Below are 21,489 nucleotides of genomic sequence, written 5' to 3'. Positions count from 1 at the left end.
CTTTTAACAGCTTAATTCCACAGGATCCATGTATAAAATATACATCCACATACAGGTAGCCCTCAACTTACAACAGTTCATTTAGTGACCATTTGAAGTTAGAACGGCAGTGAAAGAAGTGAAATATGACTACTTTTCATACTTATGACTATTGCAGCATCTCCATGGTCATGTGATAAACATTCAGACACTTGGAAACTGACTTGTATTTATGACAACTGCAGTATCGCAGGGCCATGTGATCACCCTTTGCATCCTTCTGACAAGCAAAGTCAGTGGGGAAGCCAGATTCACTTAACAATTAATTTAAGAGCTGGAGTGATTCATTTAACAACTGTGGCAAGAAAGATCATAAAGGAGCAAAATTCACTTACAATTGTCTTGGTTACCAACAGAAATTTTGAGTTCAATAGTGGTTGAAAGTCAAGGGCTACCTGTATTGATATTTTTAAACTGATTGTGAAAGATTATGTATGAACGGGTAGTATTGATTCATTTCAGAATGTTTTCTGTCATGTCAAATTAACAGATTAACAGAGTTGGAAGGGACCATCTAGTCCAACCCCCTGCCCAAGCAGACCCTACACCATTTTTGACAGATGGCAGTCCAGTCTCTTCTTGAAAGTTTCCAGTGATGAAACTCCCACAGCTTCTGAAGGCAAGCTTTTTTATTGGTTGATTACTCTCACTGTCAGAAAATTTGTCCTTATCTCTAGGTTGAATCTCTCCTTGTTCAGTTTTCATCTATTATTCCTTGTCTGGCCTTCAGGTGCTTTGGGAAATAGATTGACCTCCTCCTCTCTGTGGAAGCCACTCAAATATTGGAACACTGCTATCATGTCTCCCCTGATCCTTCTCTTTGCTAGACTAGCCATGTCCAGTTCCTGCAACCATTCATTGTATGTTTTAGCCTCCAGTCCCCTAATCATCTTGGTTGCTCTTCTCTGCACGCTTTCTAGAGTCTCAACGTCTTTTTTATAGTGTGGTGACCAAAATTGGATGCAGTACTCTAGGTGTGGTTTTACTAAGGCATAAGAGTGGTATTAGTACCTCACTTGATCTTGATTGTATCCCTCTATTAATGCAATTTAGAATTGCATCAGCTTTTCTGGCAGCCGCCGCACACTATTAGCTCATATTTAATTGGTTGTTCACTAAGACTCCAATATCCCTCTCACAGTTACTGCTATTATGAGCTAAGGTGGCGCAGTGGTTAGAGTGCAGTACTGACTACTAGTTCAGCAGATCAGCGGATCAAATCTCACCAGCTCAAGGTTGACTCAGTCTTCCATCCTTCTGAGGTGGATAAAATGCCCCTGACTCAGATTGTCGGGGGCAATATGCTATTTAGTATACTGTCTTTGGTGTAAGCCGCCCAGAGTCCTCAGAGAGTGGGCGGCATAAAAATATGATTAATAAAAAAATAAAATAAATTAATAAAATAAATAAATAAATATTAAGCCTGGTGTCAGGTTTCGATGCTATCTCAAAATAAATGAATTTCCAAACTGCCAATCTTTGAGGAAATTTTCTCTTTATTGAGCATAGTGATCTGTCCCTGGCTCTTTCGCGGTTAGCACTGACCTTTGCCCCCCAAGCCCTCCCTTTCTGATCCCCAATTCTCTGCATCTCATTGGCTATCTTCCAAGCCACTCTCCTCATCCCATCTCCGTCAGATTACAGGAATGTCCCCCCTCCTCTCATCTCCGAGGAAACAGAATCTTCAAAGGAATTAAGTAGGCAAAAGTTCAAGCTTCTCCTCTCCTTTGATATGTCAGCGCTGGAACGCTGACATCTGGTTTCACCCAGTCTATATGTATACTTGTGGTTTTTCTTGCTTAAGTGTAAGACTTTACTTTTTTCTACATTGAATTTCATTTTGTTAGATCGGGCCCAGTGTTCAAGTCTGTCAAGATCCATCTGGATCTTGAGCCTATCATCTAGGGCCATGTGGTGAACCTATGGCACGCATGCCATCTGTGGCACGCGGAGCCATCTCTGTAAGCACATGAGCCAATGCTCAGGTCAGCTCCACCATGCATACCCACGCACCTCCTGGTAGCCAGCTGATTTTTGGGTCTCTGCCGGGAGACCCTGTGCCGTTTTTGATTCCAGGCGGCTTCAGGGAGGCCTGCTAGCACAAAAATGTGCACCCGCGGTGGGCGGGGGGAGTACGGAGGAGTCACGTGTGCATACACAGGGGCAGGGGGAGTGCAGGGGGGCGCACGCATGCACGGGGGGGGGCTGCCCTGTGGGAGGCATTGCATTATGGATGTTGCCATGTGCGTGCTTTCAGCACCCAAGGGAAAAAAGGTTCGCCATCACTGATCTAGGATGTTGGCTATTCCTGCCAGTTTAGTATCATCTACAAATTTGGTAAGTTCCCCTTCTATACCGTCATCTAAGTCATTTATGAAGATATTGAAGAGTACTGGGCCTAAGACGGAACCTTGTGGTACCCCACTGCTTACTTCCCTCCATGTAGATATAGTTCCATTAAGGACTACTCGTTGAGTACGGTTTGTCAGCCAATTACAAATCCATTTGATTTGACATCCATCTGATGTCAAAATAAAATAGTCTATTTCCAAATTCTGCAATACAATTTCTCTCCTACATTATCCCTTCCATCACAGTGATCTATCCAATCCTTTTGTGAATATTTCATAACTCTCTTAGCAGCTAAATACAATTATTTTAGAAGATCAGAACTGTCTTAATGTTTTGAATGCTACCCCATCCCTGTTATACACCTTATAAAAGATGTCCCTAAATTAGAAACACAGGAAGCTTTTTTAATTTATTTGTTTGTAGCTTTAACTTACCTGTGTCTAGAAATTCTGCCCACCTCTGGACTCATGGATATAGGGACTGAATTTCTAGAGACACGTGGGCTTCCATTTGGAAAGTAACCTGGACTAGCCTGGATGCATGCAGCAAATTCCTAAATTCAAATTTGACAATAAGAATTACTATTTTAAAGATATGTTTACATCTTAAATGAATATCTTATGGGAAAAGTGAAATATAGTAAACTAAAATTAGATGGTGTTTCTTAATTTTTAAAAAAATCTATTTCTCAGCTGAAGTCATAAACTTTTAAGAAAATCAATGCAGCCATGCAGCCATGCAGCCATAAGATGTCACTGTTTATTGCTTAATAAAAATGTTATTTCAGATGCAGACATTTCTATATTTGGTTTCAAATGTACCGTCTTTGGAAGACCACATACCTGTATGGAATGTGGAATATCACATACCTGTATTCCTAAACTAGATTTCATCATGAAAAACTGATCCACCAGTTTTTTATGTAAAGGTCTCATATCCTGGGGGACAAACTTCTCATGGACTGCTAAGCCGAATTCAAGAATCTGGGCCTTAGAACAAAATCCAAAACAAAATATTTGAACACACACAGAGAGAGGGGGGGAAAGTTCAATACTATAGTAATACAATTCAGGAATTTGTACTATTAATGCTATATACTCAGTTCATACTGAGACAATATGGGTGACTCATGATTTAGTGATGGGATTAAAAACCAATTAATGTCAGACATTCATTCATTAAATATTAGTACTTCATCTGACCCTTAATTATATTTTTCCTTCAAGAAGGGAGTACAAGGTTTTGATGAAACAAGCTAGCTTCCAATGCCAATTGCTAATCAAATCTTACTTCAAATATATGACAATTAAAATTAACAATAAAGCTTGCTTGATTTGGGCAAGACAATAAAATACAAATTAAACTGGATTCAGATTAGATTAACAGAGTTGGAAAGGACCCTCTAGGTCATCTAGTCCATCACCACCCTGCCCAAACAGGAGACCCTACACCATTTCTGACAGATGGCAGTCCACTCTCTTCTTGAAAGCTCCCAGTGATGAAGTTCCAACAACTTCTGAAGGTAAGATGTTCCATTGGTTGATTGTTCTTGCTGTCAGAAAATTTCTCCTTATGTCTAGGTTGAATCTCTCCTTGTTCAGTTTCCATCCATTATTCCTTGTCTGGCCTTTGGATGCCTTGGAAAATAGCTTGACCCCTTCCACTCTGTGGCAGCCCCTCAAATATTGAAACACTGCTATCATGTCTCCCCTGGTCCTTCTCTTCACTAGATTATCCATGCCCGGTTCCTGGAAACTTCCAATATCAGACTTTTTAATACATTAACTCTAATATAGGTAGGCCTCATTTAACAACAATCCGTTCAGTGATGGTTTAAAGTTACAATGATGCTGAATGAGTGATAGTTATGAACAGTCCTCAAAGTTATGGCCACTACATTGCCTCCCACAATCACATGATTAATATTTAGGCTCTTGACTGCCCACCTGCATTTACAACAGCTGCAGGCACTTCTACCCCACTTGCCTATCTTTCCCATCTCTGCTCTTTTGGTCTTCCTGCCCTCCCTGCCCTTGCACTCTGCTTACCTTAACTGCTTTCTTCCTCCTGCTGCTGAGAAAGTGTACCTGGCCTAGGCAGTTGCTGGCCTTCATTATGCCTCAGGGTGGTCTTGCACAGTGTCCTTGAAGCCGTCCAAGGCCACAGGAAGGACTAGGTGTGCTTCAGCAGCAGCAGGAACAAGACAACAAAAGTCAGCTGGAGTGGTGGGGAGTAGCAGGTGTAGATGGCAGTGGAGTACAGGGTAGCCAAAAGGGCAGGGGGTGGAAATAGCTGGGGGCGGGGGAGTTGAAACCAAAGTAAGCACTACAAGGAAACATGAGTTCCTTGTCTAATGATGAGATGGAATAGGACCTTTAGGCTCCCACTCTTGGCTGCACTTCTGTCGCCTTCAGCTACCCGCCTCAGCCCATTCACAGCCAGCTTTCCTCCTCTGCTGGCCCTCCCCCAGCGATTCTCCCTGGCCAATGGGCCTCTGGCCGTTTGCCCCTTGCCCTTCAGCTGGGCCCATTCGCCAAGACACTGTTTGTACCAGGAGTTTCACTTCACAGGACAAAAAGCCACCTGCCAATCGGGTGACAGGTGGCAAAGATAGGGATGGGAAGGGTGACTGAGGGGTCTGGAAGGGGGATGCAATTGGTGACAGGTTACCAAAGAGAGCAATGGGGGGCAGGCAGGCAAACGCTGCCTGCACGCCGCTCGTGCTGGTCCTCGGAGAGGGAAGCAGGGAAACACTGCCTGCGTATGGCTGGCGTTGGTGTTGGGAGGGAGGAGTAGGCAAATGCTGCCCGCGTGTGGCTCATGCTGGTGCTGGGAGGAGAAAGCAGGCAAAAACTGTGGCGTGTGTGTTGAAAGGTGGTGGCACATGGTGGGGGGGAAGCCAAACTGCCTATTCGGCAACAGGCAGGCAGGATCGGGGGCAGGGGGAGACTAGGTGCAGAGGCAATGGCGGGGGTGAAAGTGGTGCCACCGCAGGCAACAGGCAGGCAGCAGTGGGAGGGGGCTTCCCAATTTGAACTCTCACATCTGTTGCCTCTACACCTAGACTCTGGCTTAACACTGAACAGGCAATTCAGTTGCCGCCCTCCCCATTACACGCCATGCCATTTGACACCCCTCACACCGCCAGCAGCTGTGTTTACCACTAATACCTTGCTGCCACCATCCAGCGCCCCAGGAGCAGTGCGCAAGCAGCATTTGCTTGCGCCAGCACCAACACGAGCCGCACACAGGCAGCATTTGCCTGCGCCCTCCCACTCCCACCCCTTAGGAGCAGTGTGCAGGCAGTGTTTGCCTGTTTCCTCCTCCCAGCACCAGCACCAACTATATGCAGGCAGCATTTGCCTGTGCCCTTCCCAGCCCCCCAGGAGCAGTGCGCAAGCAGCATTTGCTTGCTTCCCCCTTCTAGCACCAGCATGAACCACGCACAGGAAGCATTTGCCTGCTTGCCTTGCTCTCTTCAGTAACCTGTCACCAATCACATCCACATTCCAGACCCCTCGGTCAGCCTTCCCAGTCCCATTGCTGCCTGCCACCTGATAGGCTGGTGGCTTTTTGTCCCATGGTGCGAAACTCCCAGGACAAACAGTGTCTTGGCGAATGGGCCAAGCCGAAGGGCAAGGGGCAAAGGACCAGAGGCCCATTGGCCAGGCAGAATCGCCGGGGAAGGGCCAGGGGAGGAGGAAAGCTGGCTGTGAGTGGGCTGAGGCAGGTGGCTTGAGGTGAAGGAGGCGTGCCCAAGGCTATTTCCTTGGGCTATCACGCACACGTGCTCACACCCATAATGCAATGCCCCCCCATGCACGCCCCGCCCCTCTGCGCATGCATGCACAATCTCTGTGCTGCCCCGCCCCCCTGCGCAGGTGGGGGGCCCCCCCGATGCCCCATTTTGGACCTAGCAGGCCTCCCTGAAGCCTCTGGAGGCCAGAAACGGCTCGTTTCTGGACTTCTGGTAGGCCTGTTTTTCACCCTCCCGGAGCCTCACACGAGCCCTGTACTTATCTGGCATCCAAAACAGGCCATGTGGGGACTCCTGGGAGGGGCATGGTGGCATGGGCATGCATGTGCAATTCCCGCATGTGTGGCAGAGTACCAAAAATCAGCAGGCTGGTGGGAGGCGCATGCGCATGCGCAGTGAAGTTGATCTAGGGTGACAGATCACGTGCCTGCAGAAATGGCTCCACGTGTCACCTGTGGCAGGCATGCCATAGGTTCACCATCACGGTCCTAGACCCTGATGAGAGGGTCCTGACCTAACAACCACAACTAGGAATACCAGAACTGCTGTTGCTAAGTAATGCAATCACATGTTTTTTCACCTAATGACCGCTTCACTTAGTGATGGAAATTCTTGTCCCAATTAGGGTCATTAAACAAGGACTAATTGTATTATGAGTGTTATCTATTTAGTTGCCTCTCTTTTGATAACAGTGTTCAAGGAGTTCTACTGGCTATTCTGAGCTCCATACAAAGAAAATGACCATGTGTGAAACCCAGCACAAATTAGCACATACAATAATAAATTCCAACAATTTTCTAGTTTAAATATTTTATTATCAATTTTAAAAGAAGAAAGAATTAAAATTGTAGGATAATATTGGGAATTACTTAAAATCACAACTTTATTTCTTCTTTCCTACCTGCACTAAGGCAGGTGGAATTTATTTGCTGTTTATTCATATTTCCTTACAATACATTTAGATTATTATTGCAGTAAGGCACATACAGTTATGGAGAGTAAAATCCTATCTGTTTAACCACCTCTTCTTAACATCAAAGAGATAGCCTTTTAAAATCATCTTATCAGTAACTCTTAGTTTGCTTCCCTGTCTAGTCCTTCTAAATACTTGAAAAATCCTCAATAGAATCTGAATGGAAAATTGCTATAATGTACAATTTTTTTCCCTAGGTATATGACAGTTCTGTTAAAATTGATTGAAAGCAGCTTGCTTGAATTTTCTTTTACCTGCTCAAGCATCAGTTCTCTTAAGCCTGTGATCTTTTCTCCATCCTCTGGATGGTTCAGAACATATTCCTTCACAAAGAATGCCTGAGAAGAACACAATCATTGCACAAAGTCATCCATGTTATTTCAAAGTTATGCATATAATATGTGTATTATAGAAAAATCCTATTTCTCTAACATTATCTTGATTACTATTTAAACCATCTATGGATGCACTAAATTCTATCAGGATCTGTTTAAATTACTTGATTTATACAAAAATCTGCAAAATTCTTATTAAATTACATGGAATCATGTTTTATTATCTATTTTGAAATCTAGGAAATATAGCTACAGGTCTCTTACATCAGTTATATGTCATGAATGTATACATTGATAAAATAGTAAACAAATATGGTAACCTGCATCAAAGGGGAAGACTTTCACATTTTGGAATTATCAAAATTAATGCACTTTTAAAATAACAGAATAACAGCGTTGGAAGGGATCTTGTAGGTCTACTAGTCCAACCTCATGCTAAAGCAAGAAACCCTATACATTTCGGTTGTCCAATCTCTTCTTAAAAACCTCTAGTGCTGAAGTACCTACAACTTCTGGAGGCAAATCATTCCACTGATTAATTGTTTTGTCAGGAAATTTCTCCTTAGTTCTAGGTTGGTTCTCTTTTGAATTAGTTTCCATGCATTGCTTATTGTCTTTAGGTTGATTCTCCCTTCTTTATGACAGCCCCTTAAATATTGGAACACCGCTATCATGTCATCCCTAGTCGTTGTTTTCATTAGACACACCCAGTTCATGCAATCGTTCTTCGTATGTTTTAACTTCCAGTCCTGAATCATCTTTGTTGCTCTTCTCTGCACTCTTTCATTCAATAGTATGGGAACTGCAAATTCATGGGCCCATATCCATAGCAGAAATTAATATTTATCTACCAGAAGATGAGAGCTCTACTTTGTCCTCCAGTTTATCTTCCCTCACCCTGACATTTGATTTTGTCCTAAGCAGCATGGTTAATAAAAATTAAAGACAGTTGGGTGACTTTGGGCCAGTATTGTCTCTCAACCCAACCCACCTCACAGGGTTGTTGTTGTGCGGAAAATGGGAGGTGTTTAATATGGTCATTACATTGATTCAACTTCTGGTTGATGTTGCAGTGGTATCAGACACAGGGAACGAGACTCTGCGTTCCCTGTGCTGAAATCTCCCTGTTTGTGGGTTCCAAGAGGAGCCATTGCAGGGGCAGTGAAGCAAAGAGGGGCACCCTATGAGGTCGTGGAGAGTCGCAGCTATCCTGTCTGACCCAAGATTTATTTTCCCTCTCAGCCACGACTAAAGATGGCTGCCACAAAGCTGGGACAACCGAAGAACAACTAAGACTGGTGCTGGAGCGAAGTAGGTGAACTGTGACTGGAACTGGGGGAGAGGATTTCATTTAGCCTTAAACTTAACCCCAAGGAATAATTTAGAACTATTGGTTCAGAACTATTTGTTAAAGCGGCATCTAAGCATTCTGAGAAAATACCAGACCAGAAGTGAAAGGCGTTAGAGAGAAAAATAATAATTTTTGAAATATACAGAAAAATAGACTCTTAAACTGGGAAGACGTGGTACTGGGAAGGCATTTTAAAATGCTGGAATAATTTATTTACAAAACTTATTCTGCTTTTATAATGGATTTGTAAATAAAATGATAATTGACTATTGGCAATACTGAAATTTAAGTTGAGAGTGCCACCTGCTGACAAAAGGAAAAATTACAAGTTTGGAAATACCTACATGAAGGACTGTGAAAATATTTACTGGATTATCCTTAACTCTATCCCATGACTACTGGAGACTCAAATACAAAAATAAGGAAGCTATCTAATTAAAGGGACCACTGAATGTTATGCTAGAAGATTGAACCTGTAAAAGGGATGTAAAGAGGCTTTGGATAAACTCTGGGATTATTTAAATGGAATTGATTGCATACCTAAGGGATATAAAGAGCTGTAATTAGTACACTCCTTGAAGGGCAATTTAAGGACTGAATAAATAGTTCTTGGACTGCTGGACAAAAGTTGAATTGTTTAAAACAAAATAAATTTCTTCCTTTATAAGGAAGAAATGAGTGGAACTTTGAAGGAGATGGCGTTACTTTTTCAAAACACAAAGGAAAATGGAGAAAGGATTTAAGGAAATTACGGAAAAAATGGAAAATACTATACAAGGGATGATGAGTAAAGACCAAAATGCCCAGGAAAGGGAGGACCCAGCAGAAGAAATGGCGGAAAATATTGAGCTGAAGAATCAAAGAATAAAAGAAGATGACAAAGAGGGGATAACAATGAAAATAACAGTGACTGATGAATTAAATGAGGGGGGAAACATATTAAGAGAGCTGAAAAGAGAATTGGAGATACAGGAAGATACTCTTGAAAGGGAAATGGGGCCTGGGTAGAAATTTTGGAAGCTAGGCAGTGGAAGAGGGTAGAGGTGGGAGAAATATCTAGATTGAACAGCCAAGAAGTAGATGTAGATAGGGATAAAGATCCAAGAGAGGAATATGGGAGGCAAGTCAAAAAAAGCATAGCAATTAAAATATTGAAGCGGGCAAGAGACGATGGATAGATTATTTCTCCTTTTTGTTGTTGTTCTGACTTGCTTTTCTTTTTCTCTCTCTTTCTTTGCTTTTTTTAATAAAATAAAAGCAATAACAAGAAAACAAGGAATAATTGGATAATGACAGACTGCAACGTAATATAAATGTGTATTATTAATAGAAATATATACTGTTGATTGAAGGTAATAACTATGATTAATTCTTGTTTTAGTTCTATTAGAATGTATGACACCCAGGTGCCACACTGTTCACGCATTGATATATTTGTAAAAAAAAAAAAAAACATATTTAAAAAATATGTTCATTACATTGAGTAATTTGTAAAAATAATAAATATGCAACATACTACATTGCATGATAACATAGCAAAAATGTATTCTCACAATGTTATTTTACACACAGAAAAAACTAAAACAATAGTAACAAAAGAATAGTGTAATAATCAGAATACTATACTAGATAGAAAAATATTCAAATCTGAGTATATATAGAAATTCATAACTTCCTCAGTCTAATGCTCTCAGAGTTGTTTTGATAATAATCATGGGGAAACAAAAGCATAATATAGTGTACTTGTTTTGAGCCTCTTAAAGAAAGAATTTAAAAGCATAAAGGTAATTCTCATTTAATGATGAGTCAAATTAACAACAACTTTGAAAAGTGTGCTCTGTGGCCTATAAAGCACTTCTAAGCATTGCAAAACATTGCACCCCCCCCCAAGTGTAGACCAATTGCCGGGTGCTCGGCGATTGGTCTACACTTACAATATTGCCAAGCCTTCACCAAGCCTCCCCCACAATGATCTGTGATCACCATTTGCAATGTTCTCTGCTGACTTCCTCAAAAAGTCAATGGGGAAGTCAGCAGGAATGTTGCAGCAGAGGGTATGGAACAGGGGTGAAATGCTCCCTGTTTGGACCGGATCGCCCAATCCGGTAGCGATGGTGGTGCGTGGTTCGGAGAACCGGTAGCAAAAATCCCTGCTTTTAAAAGTAAAAAAAAAGTTGGCCACACCCACCCAGTCACATTCCCCCACCACCACCAACCCATGCCCACAGAACTGGTAGTAACAAATTTTACATTTCACCACTGGTATGGAAGTGAGTTGAAATCTTTTGAAGGGTTACAGGAATGGAACTAAAATCTTCAGAATTTCAGCTCTGTTCTGACTGTCCCACAAAAGATTTCCATGCATAGGCAGGGGGGGAAATACTTTGGTGGGCTGCAGGAATGTTTGAGAGCAAAAGGCTATTTCCTAGGAACTGAAATCCCCAGCAGGCAGACCTTTCACTCTCAGAGCTGTGTCCAAAGAGGATTTCAGCTTTGTGTATAGTTGAAATGTTTTAGCAGGCAGCACTTTCCTGACCAAGAAGATCACTTAATAACTTCAATCAGGAGTGCCAGGATTGCAATCATTGAGCAAAGCAGTCACATGGACACAGTGGTGAAATCCAATTTTTTTTACTACCGGTTCTGTGGGTGTGGCTTGGTGGGCATAGTGTGGCTTGGTGGGCGTGGCAGGGGGAAAATACTGCAAAATCTCCATTCCCACCCCACTCCAGGAGAAGGATACTGCAAAATCCCCTTTCCCTCCCCACTTCTGGGGGAAGGATATTGCAAAATCTCCATTTCCACCCCACTCTGGGGCCAGCCAGAGGTGGTATTTGCCAGTTCTCCAAACTACTCAAAATTTCCGCTACTGAACTGCTCAAAATTTCTGTTACTGGTTCTCCAGAACCTGTCAGAACCTGCTGGATTTCACCCCTACATGGACATCTCACTTAATGACTGCTTCACTCAATGAATGAGATTCCAACCTCTGTTAGGATTGTTAAACAAAGGCTACCTGTATAATAAATATTGCAGATTTGAAAATCAATTGAAATATTAGCCATTCAGATTTTAATTATTTGTAGTTAATATAACAATAAATGTAAATAAAACATTAGCATTTATCTAAATTAGGTTTAGTGAATTGGGAGAATAGAGAATTACAAGAAATATTGGCAAGGATGAAGACACATATAATACTTAATAATATAGTGTTCTGTAGAATCTAATGGACAACTGAAAGCTCAAGCTATAAAGCTACAACAGTTTTCTACTATTGCTCCTTAGCAACTAGTATTTGGGATACTGAAAAAAGAATGCAATCTAACCCCAACACATACGGAATGACACTTACTTCTTGATACCTGGCAATTCCCCCATTAACTGCTGCATCAATTACACCATTCAAACACATTGTAAGTGGATTGATATTCTGCATCTGTCGAGTCTGACACTGACTGATCAATGTCCTTAACTGCTGGTTTTTATTTTCCAATACTTCAATAGCATTCTCCAATGGGCTCATTTCCACCTAGACATCGTTAACAAAAATGGCAAAAATAAAACAAGGAAGGCTGATTTGCACCTGAAAGTCACAACAATATATGCTGATTTTCACACTATTTCATAGTCTGTCATTCTGAGATTTTCATGTTGAATGAAAATCTCTAAATTCTGGCATTCTTTATGGTTTTTATAATTACGGATGTAATTTATGATTACCAATTGGTAAGTTCTTAAAACAATATTTGGAGGGATTACAATGTTTTTTTCCTTTTCTGAATAAATTGTTCACAAGTCAGTTCCAATGATATCAATAAATTTTAAGTGGTAGCATATAAATCCAATTTTGGAAAACTTGGCACTTTAGCTTCTACTGTATGTGTAAGCAGATGAAAGTTACAGAGAACTAGAAATGGGAAGATAGTTTTGAAATCCTAACTGCATAACTGATAACTATATCACAGGAAGCACACAGTTCATTTTAATCTCATTTGATGAACAAGTCATTTATTAATTTGTATTTTTATTTATAACATTTGGCTGATTTATTTATTTACTGTACTTACTTACTAGATTTATAAAACCATCCAACTCAAACAAGCGACTCTGGGCAACATACCGTATCAAAAAAATAAATAATAAATTAAATCCCATTCCACCCCACATTTAACATACACAAAATATAAATGTGAAGTGCAGAATATCAAATGGTGACCAAACACCATCATAAAAACAACCAAAAGGGAATTCCATTCAATCAGCTCCAAATACTTAAGGGAAAAGTAAAATCTAAACTCTCAAACAAGGTTGAGGCTGTTTAGGTCTGGTGGCACATATGAACCCCTAACCACAAACTAAAGAATTGTTAGAGAAACCTTTCTCCAAATAAGTTATTCACAACTCTCATCATTATAACCATATGGCCATGTTAAAATACAGAAGTGTCTACTGTTGAACATTTAACTGTAGCCAAAATTTATAAAATAACTCTGACATTTTAATTATATAGAACCTCCAGATGTTATGAATATATTTTGTTATTTATTCACATAATTTGTTTCAATAGCTTCTCATAACCATTCAATGAGCCATACTAAAAAAATATAATTATATCAGTCCTAATTACATAGGTACAATTCAAGTACCAATTCATCACACTTTTAAATGAGTGATTATTATTAAATGTTGTTGTTGTTAGTTGAGAAGTCATGTCCAACCTATCGCGACCCCATGGACAACATTCCTCCAGGCCTTCCTGTCCTCTACCATCCTCTGGAGTCCATTTAAGCTCACGCCTACTGCTTCAGTGACTCCATCCAGCCACCTCATTCTCTGACGTCCCATTCTTCTTTTGCCCTCAATCTTTCCCAGTATTAGGCTCTTCTCCAGTGAGTCCTTCCTTCTCATTAGGTGGCCAAAGTATTTGAGTTTCATCTTCAGGATCTGGCCTTCTAAAGAGCAGTGAGGGTTTATCTCCTCTAGGATTGACCGGTTTGATCACCTTGCAGTCCAAGGGACTCACAGAAGTCTTCTCCAGCACCATAGTTCAAAGGCCTCAATTCTTTGGCGCTCAGCCTTTCTTATGTTCCAACTTTCACAGCCATACATTGCAACTGTGAAAACCATAGCCTTGACTATACCGGGGGTGAAAATTTGACCGATTCGGACTGGATCACACAGTAGCGACAATTGTAAATGGTTTGCCGAACCAGTAAAAACTGGTAAAAACCACCCTGGTTGGCCCCACGCACCCCGCGTGCTCACTGTCCATTCTCCCTTCGCCACGCGATGTGTCCTTATGTTGGCGAAACAGCCGGAAACTGGAGGAAAGGTGCATGAAGAGTGAGCACACTTCCAGGAGACTGAAAGGGAAACCTACCCCCAACAGTATCTCCTTTCAGAGGATTTGAAGTTAGGACTCGGAGGTGAAGAATTTGCTGACGTTCCAAATAGGGTCTGTCCAACTTCCTATGCTCTCAAGTAAAGTCAAACAAAGCGGGAGGTGGGGGGGGGCTACCAAAAATCCCCAGAAAGAGCCAAACTGGAACCCACCCCTGCTTCTCTGGAGTAGCCACTGGGAACCGGACTGCTTTTATGTAGACGAGGAAAGAGGAAGGAGAAAACCACATATCCTCAGCACTTTGGAGCGTAGGGCTTGCGCTGAAAAAGAGACAGCAGCTGCAGGCTTCTTGCAGTGAAAATAACTGGAGCTGCTCCATGGCACCACCTTGAACCATGCGCCGGCCATGCAAGTGCACACCGTTGCCTGATGCGCCGTTCTGCTTGGACTTGCCCAGGCAAGTCCCTCCGATGCAGCAGGAGCAGTCAACAATATGCATGTGCGCTATGAAGGGCGATATGCAGGGCGGCAGCAGTGCATTCAAGAAGCGGAGCAGCTCCGGTAATTTTCACTGCAATGTGACTGAGTGGGCATGGCCATGAGTGATGTGGAGTTGGCCACACCCACTCAGTCACAGGACACCCACCCCGCAAGCATGCCCACAGAACTGGTAGGAAAAAATTTTGAATTTCACCCCTGGACTATACACACTTTTGTTGGCAGGGTGATGTCTCTGCTTTTTAGTATGTTGTCTAGATTTGCCATAGCTTTCCTCCCCAGGAGCAAGTGTCTTTTAATTTCTTGGCTGCAAGATCATCTGCGGTGATCTTGGAGCCCAGTCAAATAAAATATGTCACTACCTCCATTTCTTCCCCATCTATTTCCCAAGAATTGAGAGGGCCGGATGCCATTATCTTAGTTTTCGTAATGTTGAGATTCAAGCCAACTTTTGCACTCTCCTTCTTCACCCACATCAAGAGGCTCTTTAGTTCCTTTTTGCTTTCTGCCATTAGAGTGGTATCATCTGCACATCTGAGGTTGTTGATATTTCTCCTGGCAATCTTAATTCCAACTTTTGATTCATCTAGCCTCGCCTTTCTCATGATGTGCTCTGCATATAAGTTAAATAGGCAGGGTGACAGTATACAGCCTTGCCGGACTCCTTTCCCAATTTTGAACCAATCAGTGCTTCCGTGTCCAGTTCTCACTGTTGTTTCTTGACCCGCATATAGGTTTCTCAAGAGACAAATAAGATAGTCTGGTACTCCCATCTATTTAAGAACTTGCCACAATTTGTTGTGATCCACACAATCAAAGGCTTTAACATAGTCAATGAAGCAGAAGTAGATGTTTTTCTGGAATTCCCTAGCTTTCTCCATGATCCAGTGTATGTTGGCAATTTGATCTCTAGTTTTTCTGCCTCTTTGAAATCCTGCCTGTACTTCTGGTAGTTCTCGATCCACATACTGCTGGAGCCTAGCTTGTACGATTTTGAGCATTTATTTTATTATTTATTAATCAAATTTCTATACCGCCCTACTCCCGAAGGACTCAGGGCGGTGAACAGCCAAGATAAAATACAGATAATACAAATATTAAAAAATCCCTTAAAATTATTAACTATTTCGGCCGAAACACAGATTAAAACACCCAATTTATAAAATCACAAATTAAAAAATTTAAAAAATTTAAAAGATGGGATAACTTTAAAAGATGGCATAACTTTACTAGCATGTGAAATGAGTGCAATGATGCGATAGTTTGAATGTTCTTTGGCATTGCCTTTCTTTGGAATTGGATTGTAAACTGACCTTTTCCAATCCTGTGGCCACTATTGAGTTTTCCAAATTTGCTGGCAAATTGTGTGTAGCACTTTTACTGTATCGTCTTTTAAGATTTTGAATAGCTCAGCTGGAATACTGTCTCCTCCACTAGCTTTGTTGTTGCTCAGATTTCCTAAGGCCCATTTGATTTCACATTCTAGGATGTCTGGCTCGAGGTCAGTGACCACCCCATCATGGTTATCAGGGACGTTAAGCTCATTCTTGTATAGTTCTTCTGTGTAATTTTGCCACCTCTTCTTAATCTCTTCTGCCTCTGTTAGGTCCCTGCCATTTTGGTCCTTTATCATGCCCATCTTTGCATGAAATGTTCCCTTCATATCTCCAATTTTCTTGAAGAGATCTCTGGTCCTCTCTCTTCTATTGTTTTCTTCTATTTCTTTGCACTGTTCATTTAAGAGAGCATTTTATCTCTTCTAGCTATTCTCTGGAATTCTGCATTCAATTGGCTCTTTCTCCCTTGCCTTTCCCTTCCCTTCTTTCCTCGTCTATTTGCAAAGCTTCCTCAGACAACCATTTTGCTTTCTTGCCTTTCTTTTTCTTTGAGATGGTTTTAGTTGCTACTTCTTGTACAATGTTGTGAACTTCCATCCATAGTTCTTCAGGCACTCTGTCTATCGGATCTAATTCCTTAAATCTATTTGTCACTTCTACTGTATATTCATCAGGGATATGATTTAGTTCATACCTGAGTGGCCTGATGCTTTTCCCTACTTTCTTCAATTTAAGCCTAAATTTTACAATGAGAAGCTCATGATCTGAGCGACAATCACTCCTGGTCTTGTTTTTATTGACTACATAGAGCTTCTCCATCTTTGGCTGCAGAGCACACAGTCAATCTGATTTCTGTGTTGACCATCTGGTGATGTCCATGTGTAGAGTCATCTCTTGGGTTGTTGGAAAAGAGTGTTTGCTATGATCATCGTATTCTCTTGACAAAATTCTATCAGTCTGTGCCCTGCTTCATTTTCAAGGCCAAACTTGCCTGTTATTCCGGTTATCTTTTGGCTTCCTACTTTAGCATTCCAATCCCCCATGATGATGATAAGGACATCATTTTTTTGTGTTAATTCTATAAGGTGCTTCATAGAACCAGTCAATTTCATCGTCTTCAGCACCAGTAGTTGGGGCATAGACTTGGACTACTGTGATATTGAATGGTTTGCCTTGGATTTGACGTGAGATCATTCTATCATTTTGAGGATTGTATCCCAGTATTGCTTTTTCTACTCTTTTATTGACTATGAAGACTACTCCATTTCTTCTGAGGGAATCTTGCCCGCAGTAGTATACCTGATGGTCATCTGAATTAAATTCACCCATTCCTGTCTATTTTAGTTCGCTGATTCCTAAGTTGTTGATGTTCAGTCTTGTCATCTCCTGTTTGACCACGTCCAGCTTGCATTCCAGGTTTCTATGGAGTATAGCTCTTTACAGCATCGGACTTTCCTTTCACCACCAGATACATCCACGGCTGAGAATCCTTTTGGCTTTTGCCTAGTTGCTTCACTCTTTCTGGTGCTACTAGTACTAGCCCTCTGCTCTCCCCCAGTAGCATATTGGACACCTTCCGACCTGAGGGGCTCATCTTCCGGTGTCATATCTTTTTTCCTTTTGGTACTGTCCATGGGGTTTTCATGGCAAAGATACTGGAGTGGGTTGCTATTTCCTTCTCCAATGGATCACATTTTGTCAGAGCTCTCTGCTTTGTCCGTCTTGGGTGGCCCTGCACGGCATAGCTCAAAGCTTCATTGAGCTATGCAAGCCCCTTCGCCACGACAAGGCAGTAGCTTCTCATAACCATTCAATGAGCCATACTAAAAAAATATAATTATATCAGTTCTAATTATATAGTTACAACTCAAGTACCAATTCATCATACTTCTAAATGAGTGATTTTTATCAAATAAATGCCTTAAATAGGAATTCCAAAGACCAGAAAATTCTGTAAGAATAATGTACTTATTCTATGATTAAGGATGAGTCTGAAAAAAGTTACTGGACAACATTAGCACTGGAGCTAGTATGAGAATATTTTGGTATTCAGATATTAGAGCAACATATTCAATATACCATCTCATATTGTATTATTTATTAAGCAACATAATAAAGGAGTTCAATATCATATTGTACTATAGAACATCACATATTTAAATTTATTTCTCTTAGCCATAGCTCTTCATATTCAAGTAATAAAACTGTAATTATCAATTCATCAATTTATCAAGTTTTAAAGCACTAATAATTCTATAAACAAATTTCTTCCTTTCCTTTTCTCTCTGACTTCTTAGAACAGATTCCAAATCAGACTTGAGCTTTATTGTTATTTGCTATTTTTTATTCTAATATAAGCAATTTAAAGCATGGATGCAAAATATATTTGACATCTAATATTCTATGGTAATAATGGAGGGTCATCTATTTTTCCCAGCTTGTACTCACAATTTCACGTTTCTCCACTTCAAACCATCGGGAAATTCCTGGCAAACTCTGCACCAAGATCAGTGTTGTTCTCTCTACCCACAAACTCTGAAATAAAAAATAAAATGCCAATTACATAATCTATTTTTGGAGTGAGGCATCATAAAGTTGAGTCCTGGAACATGTATCTACAATAATTTATGTATTTAATTTTGAATGATAAAAAGGTAGAGGGAATATTTATCAGTTTATTTAAATAAAATGGGATAGTAACTTTCTTGGCAGTAACTCAAAAGTGATTTGGCACAGCTTTTTTCTGAATTTTTTTTTCAACATCTCAATATAACCTACAGTATTAGCAAATGAACCCCCAGCCAAGTACTAACCAGCCCAAACACTGCTTAAATTCCAAGCCCATTCAAAGTTCTTCAAGTGCTGCCTTCTAACATAGACAATAGAAATAGAAATTTAAAAGATCTTGATAAGTTAAAAAAAACATCTAAAATAACAGAATTCAAAGAATGGCAAAGATGTTGGAGACTCATTCTTTGATGAAAGCTTGAAGGAACTGGAAGTGCTTAGCATAATAAAGACTCAACAAGTGATGAAAATTCTTGATCTCAGAAAACTCATAATCTACTTTCTTCTAACCGTGGCAAAGTTCATTTGCTTAAGTTTTAGACAACACGTACTCAGGTCTCTAGATCAGAGGTCCCCAATCCCCGGTCCATGGACTGGCACCAGTCCTGTGGCATGCCAGAAATTGGGCTGTGCAAACAAGAGAAGCCCCATCCATGAGATGAAAGCAGCACATGAAACCACATCCCCTCCAGTCTGTGGAAAATCCTCTCTCCACAGAACCGGTCCCTGGTGCAAAAAGGATGGGGGCCATTGCTCTAAATGATTCTGCCGCTAGTCAGTTTGACAGAACTGTGTCCCTCTGGCCTCTGTTTGATAATTTAGCTTTAAGCTTTTCATCTTTGCTGGGTACCTAGGTTCCTTTTTTTTTCCTAATCAGTACTATCAGTCCTCATCACTATCTCTTGTTTCCATATAAGTTTCAGTAGAAAAATAGGGATTGGGAAGATAAGCAGATTGGGAAAAGAGGCATTTTTGGCTAAAGAACTGCAAATCAGAGTTTGGAGTTTTGAAGCTGGGGGTTTATTTTTTCTTTAAGACTATTTTGGATTGCAGAGGAAATTAAAGAGATAAATTGGACAAAGGAAAAGACGAGAAGGGAGTGACTTTGGGATGTTTTGGAAACTGGCAAGTGGATTTTGATAAGAAGTGGTCTAGTGACTTTGTAATAGAAGGGGGAAGATATATAAGAAAAAAAGAAGAAGAAGAAGGAAAGCTGTTTGTTGTTTCCTTTCGTTTGATGAGGCTATAAATTTTGGAAGATTTTGGAATAGTGGTACTTTGGAATATTATTTTTTCTTTCTGGTTTTTCTCTTTTTGTGCCTTTTCCTCTTTCTTTTTTCTTGTAGAAATTCCCTCTTCCTGGATTTAAAAGAGTTCATTGGCAGGGTTTTTGTTTTTGTTTTTTTTAAAAGTTTTTTGGGGGGAGATATATACATTTTTTTTCATCTTTTTATCGCCTAGTTGGATATTTTGGGCAAATACCTGAGTTTTGGACTAGTGAATTTTTATTTCTTTTTTTGCGCTGATCTGGTTCTGTCTTCTCTCCCCCCCCATCTTTTTAATTTTTTTTCTCTTCATTTTTGCCCTTTTGGGCTGTTTGATTGTTCTTGGCTTTTTGTATAGTTTATGGATTAAATCTATGTGGATTAGGGTATCAGGAACCTGAAGAATCTGATTGGGCATTTTGAATTTAAAGAAATTGAATATTTGGATTATAAAACTGGGTAGTAAAATTTGAAAAATATTTTTTCTCTTTTGCTTTTCTTTTTCCTTCTTTTTTCTTTCTTTCTTTCTTTCTTTCTTTCTTTCTTTCTTTCTTTCTTTCTTTCTTTCTTTCTTTCTTTTTGCCTTTTTGGGGCATCTTGGCTGTTTTTGATTTTTCATTGTTTTTGGTGTTGTTTTTTCAGTTACAGTCTTTCTACCTTTTTTTTTTATCCTATATGGATTAAATCTATGTGGATTAGGGTAGCAAGAACCTGAAGAGTCTGAGTGGGCAGTTTGAATTTGTAGAAATCAAATATTTGCATTATAAATTGGGCAGTAAGATTTGAAAAACAACAACAACAACAAGATGAAGAAAACAACACAACATTCATCATCACCATCAATATCTGCAGCATCTGGTACTATTGGGCAAAAAAACAACAGAACCCATGCCACAGCAAGAGAAAATAAACATAGAATTAAAAAATATGCTACAGACTACATATGAAGATCTTAAGATTAGACAAGGTAGATGGGAGAATGAAAAAAATGGAAGGAGAATTGAAAGAAGTTAAAGAAATGATAGGGAAAAATGAACAACGATTGCAGCAAATGGAAGGAAAAGCAAAAGCAATGGAGAAAAAAGTTGAAGAGATGGACTGTAGACTTACAATTACTGATAAAAATCAGGAAAAAACAATTATAACCCTAGAAATGGATAAAGCTGATTTTTATCTAAAATAAAACATTGAAGAAGAAAAGGGAGATACTAGCAGAAGCAATGGAAGAAAGTAAGGAAGGGATATTAAGTGGAATCGATGAGATATAGAGAGTGCACACAAGATATGCAATATAATCTACTTAGAGAAATTCATGTCAGATTCACCAAGAAAACACTGAGAACAGTGATATTGCAATTGATGAGAAACACAACGATAAAACATAAAAGGAGAGAAGTACTGGCACTGAAACAAATTCCAAGAAGAGATTTGAGAAAAGAATATCAATTTCTCACGAAATGTTTGATAAAGAGAGGAATAAATTTTAGATGGTTGATTCCAGAAGGAATATTGGTGAACTGGGAAGAACAAAGATACAGACTAGATTCAGTAGAGAAAGCAGAGTTATTTTATAAACAATACATAGATGTCCAAGAGGAAGGAAGGTTGAGGGAAGAAAAAGGGGATGAACAACAGGAGGAGAAGAAAGAACAGCCAAGAGAGACAACAAA

General features: G+C 40.2%; 1 protein-coding gene across 1 annotated transcript in view; it reads right to left on the bottom strand.

The window, feature by feature from the left end:
• Positions 1–21,489, bottom strand: part of DOCK4 (dedicator of cytokinesis 4) — a 705,907-nt gene that overhangs the window by 14,233 nt on the left and 670,185 nt on the right. Inside the window, exons 42-46 of the mRNA XM_070948091.1 lie at positions 18,435–18,521; positions 12,163–12,339; positions 7,376–7,459; positions 3,261–3,380; positions 2,826–2,944 (exon numbers count right to left, since the gene is read on the bottom strand). Coding sequence (XP_070804192.1) covers positions 2,826–2,944; positions 3,261–3,380; positions 7,376–7,459; positions 12,163–12,339; positions 18,435–18,521 — 587 coding nt within the window. The remainder of the gene's footprint in view (positions 1–2,825; positions 2,945–3,260; positions 3,381–7,375; positions 7,460–12,162; positions 12,340–18,434; positions 18,522–21,489) is intronic.

Source organism: Pituophis catenifer, unplaced genomic scaffold (assembly GCF_029215685.1).
Source record: "Pituophis catenifer annectens isolate HBS135680 unplaced genomic scaffold, rPitCat1.0.hap2 SCAF_7, whole genome shotgun sequence".
Lineage (NCBI taxonomy): Eukaryota > Metazoa > Chordata > Lepidosauria > Squamata > Colubridae > Pituophis > Pituophis catenifer.
The sequence above is the reverse complement of the archived record's forward strand: the minus strand, read 5'-3'. Positions and strand labels throughout refer to the sequence as shown.